The following is a 2315-nucleotide window of genomic DNA, read 5'->3' on the forward strand; positions in this document are numbered from 1 at the left end:
GTATATTTTTTTTAAGAAAAAATTAAATATCCACGTGAATCCACATGTCATTTTGTTATTTGTCTACAATTTTTTTTTTATTATATGGGTACGTATAAATACCTAAAAAAAATAGACAATAGTATCAACATTCATTTTCTTTCTTTTTTACTCATTTCCCTCCTTACATTCTGAAACTCTTAATGTTCCTTTGACATTTTAAGCTTCCAAACGAACAAAATCATCATATAATATATCTACTTATTAGACAGCATTATTGATATTATTATCTAATCGGTATTAATGGGTTCTAGAAGTAGGTATGATCCATGGAGACCGGTGTCGGAAGAAGAGAATCAGCAGCCTCCACCATCGCTGGAGACAATAATCAAGGAGCAAGAGGAAGAAGCTAAGAACAAGAAGAAGCAAGAACTAGAGCAAGAAGCAAAGAACAAGAAGAAGCAAGAACAAGAGCAAGAAGCTAAGAACAAGAAGAACCAAGAACAACAAAGTGGTTCTCCTGTGGAAGAAAGAACAACCGTTGGTGGTGATGGTGGTGCCGCAACGACGTCACCTGTGGAAGAAAGCACAACCGTTGGTGGTGATGATGGTGCCGCAACGGCGTCTCCTGTGGAAGAAAGCACAACCGTTGGTGGTGATGGTAGTGCCGCAACGGCGTCTCCTGTGGAAGAAAGCACAACCGTTGGTGGTGATGGTGATGCCGCAACGGCGAAGGCAGTGGAGATTGATCCTCGTCTGACATCTTTTCTTCAGAACGATGAATCTTTTCTTACTCCTTGGAGTTGGGGTTCAAATTCTAATTCAGGTTCTTCAAACCAGCAAGAAAGAAGAAGCTACTATCAATCTCAACCTGGGCGGTCGTTGTTTGCTACACAGGTGAAACTCTCAATTCAATTCAAACCAAACCAGTTCTCTTTTTTTCTTTATTTTATAATTCTTGATTATTGGTGTAATCGTTAACCCTTTTTTTTTATATTATTATCAGTATGAAGAGTATTTTGGGACACGTGGTTATTATCGGGGACCTAATCATCAATCTGATTCAAGTAAACCTAGTTGATAAGGTATGTGAAAAGACTGAAAATTTTTTTCCATATAACAATGCTGATGAATGAACAATGTTAGCTTCACAAATCACAGTTATTGTTTATACATTTCAATGCTACAATCAAATACATATCACCCTATCTTTAAATTAAAGGTATATGTTAGTTTCTCTTACTAGTTGTTTATGGGTTTAATTCTTAGAGTATGTATATCTTTGTATGGCTTTTAACACAAGAAACCTTGTTTCAAGGTGTTGGTTGTATACTCTGCATGGAACTATGTGTCTCTGTGTATGAATTGTAACACAAGATATTGCATTGTTTTAAATTGATAGTGACACAATAAGTTACAATAGTTATATACCCGTTGATGTGTATTCCTGCAAATTATGTTCAATCTTCACTATTCTTTAAGTTTTCTTTTAAATTGTTTAATTATAATATAGTATTAGATTCTATTTTATATTTGTTAGGTCACATGTATATTGTATATTCAATTTTAAATATTCAGTTTTAGATGTTTTAGAAAATATGATATATTTGTTAAATATAATTTTAACATTCTTTATTAAGCTAACTTTTAAAATTGAATTAGATCCAATTAATTTTAGTTCAACTACATGTCAAGAAATATACACATGAATAAGTTAATGGAATATATTATTCAGAACTCAAAGGTTTCCTCTTTCTTTTTTTTAGGTTTGTTGACTGTGTTGACTGGGAGAGGTGTTAATACGGTGACAGTAAGGGAGCAAGCAATGAAACATGAAGAGCTGAATTGAATTTGAATAGCACAATAGTAATTAATTCTGACAATTCTTTATAGTTAGTAATTTCAAGTTGATGATTTTTACTTTTCTGTTATAGATGAATGTGAAATCTGTTGAGAACCGACTAGTATTATGGGTTGGATCTCTTAATACTTATTAGTGTTAAGAGGAAAATCTTTTAACCAAAATATAGATTTACTTTGTTTTTCATTTATGCTCTATGGCAATTTAGTAGTTTGAATGTTTGACAATAACGAAATCCAATAATAATATCAAATTAGAAAAGATTTTGGGATTAATGCAGGTTGATAATATTTACTTTCTGCTTCATTATTATACAAGTCATATTTATAGTATATACCTTCCATGATTCTATCATGCTTTTGATTATATTTGTATTTCTCCTTTCTTAAATTAAGCATGTCTCAATATCTAGGTTCATTAAAATAGATAAATTTTTAATAAGATTAAGCTTTGACGGAAGATGTTTAAGATGTTT

General features: G+C 31.9%; 1 protein-coding gene across 1 annotated transcript; it reads left to right on the plus strand.

Annotated features, from left to right (window-relative positions):
* LOC107606636 (mediator of RNA polymerase II transcription subunit 2-like) lies at window positions 161-1953 on the plus strand. The gene is made up of 3 exons (XM_021106662.1): window positions 161-876; window positions 986-1064; window positions 1746-1953. Exons 1-2 carry the CDS (start codon window positions 283-285, stop codon window positions 1058-1060), a joined length of 669 nt encoding a protein of 222 aa, XP_020962321.1. The 5' UTR covers window positions 161-282; the 3' UTR covers window positions 1061-1064; window positions 1746-1953.

The sequence above is a fragment of the Arachis ipaensis genome, chromosome B07 (genome assembly GCF_000816755.2).
Source record: "Arachis ipaensis cultivar K30076 chromosome B07, Araip1.1, whole genome shotgun sequence".
Lineage (NCBI taxonomy): Eukaryota > Viridiplantae > Streptophyta > Magnoliopsida > Fabales > Fabaceae > Arachis > Arachis ipaensis.

Excerpts from the sequence above, each read along its gene's own strand:
- LOC107606636 (XM_021106662.1), top strand. The coding sequence starts at position 283 with ATGGGTTCTAGAAGTAGGTATGATCCATGGAGACCGGTGTCGGAAGAA. Across the intron at positions 877-985 it reads GGTCGTTGTTTGCTACACAG|TATGAAGAGTATTTTGGGAC; the intron begins GTGAAACTCTCA and ends TATTATTATCAG.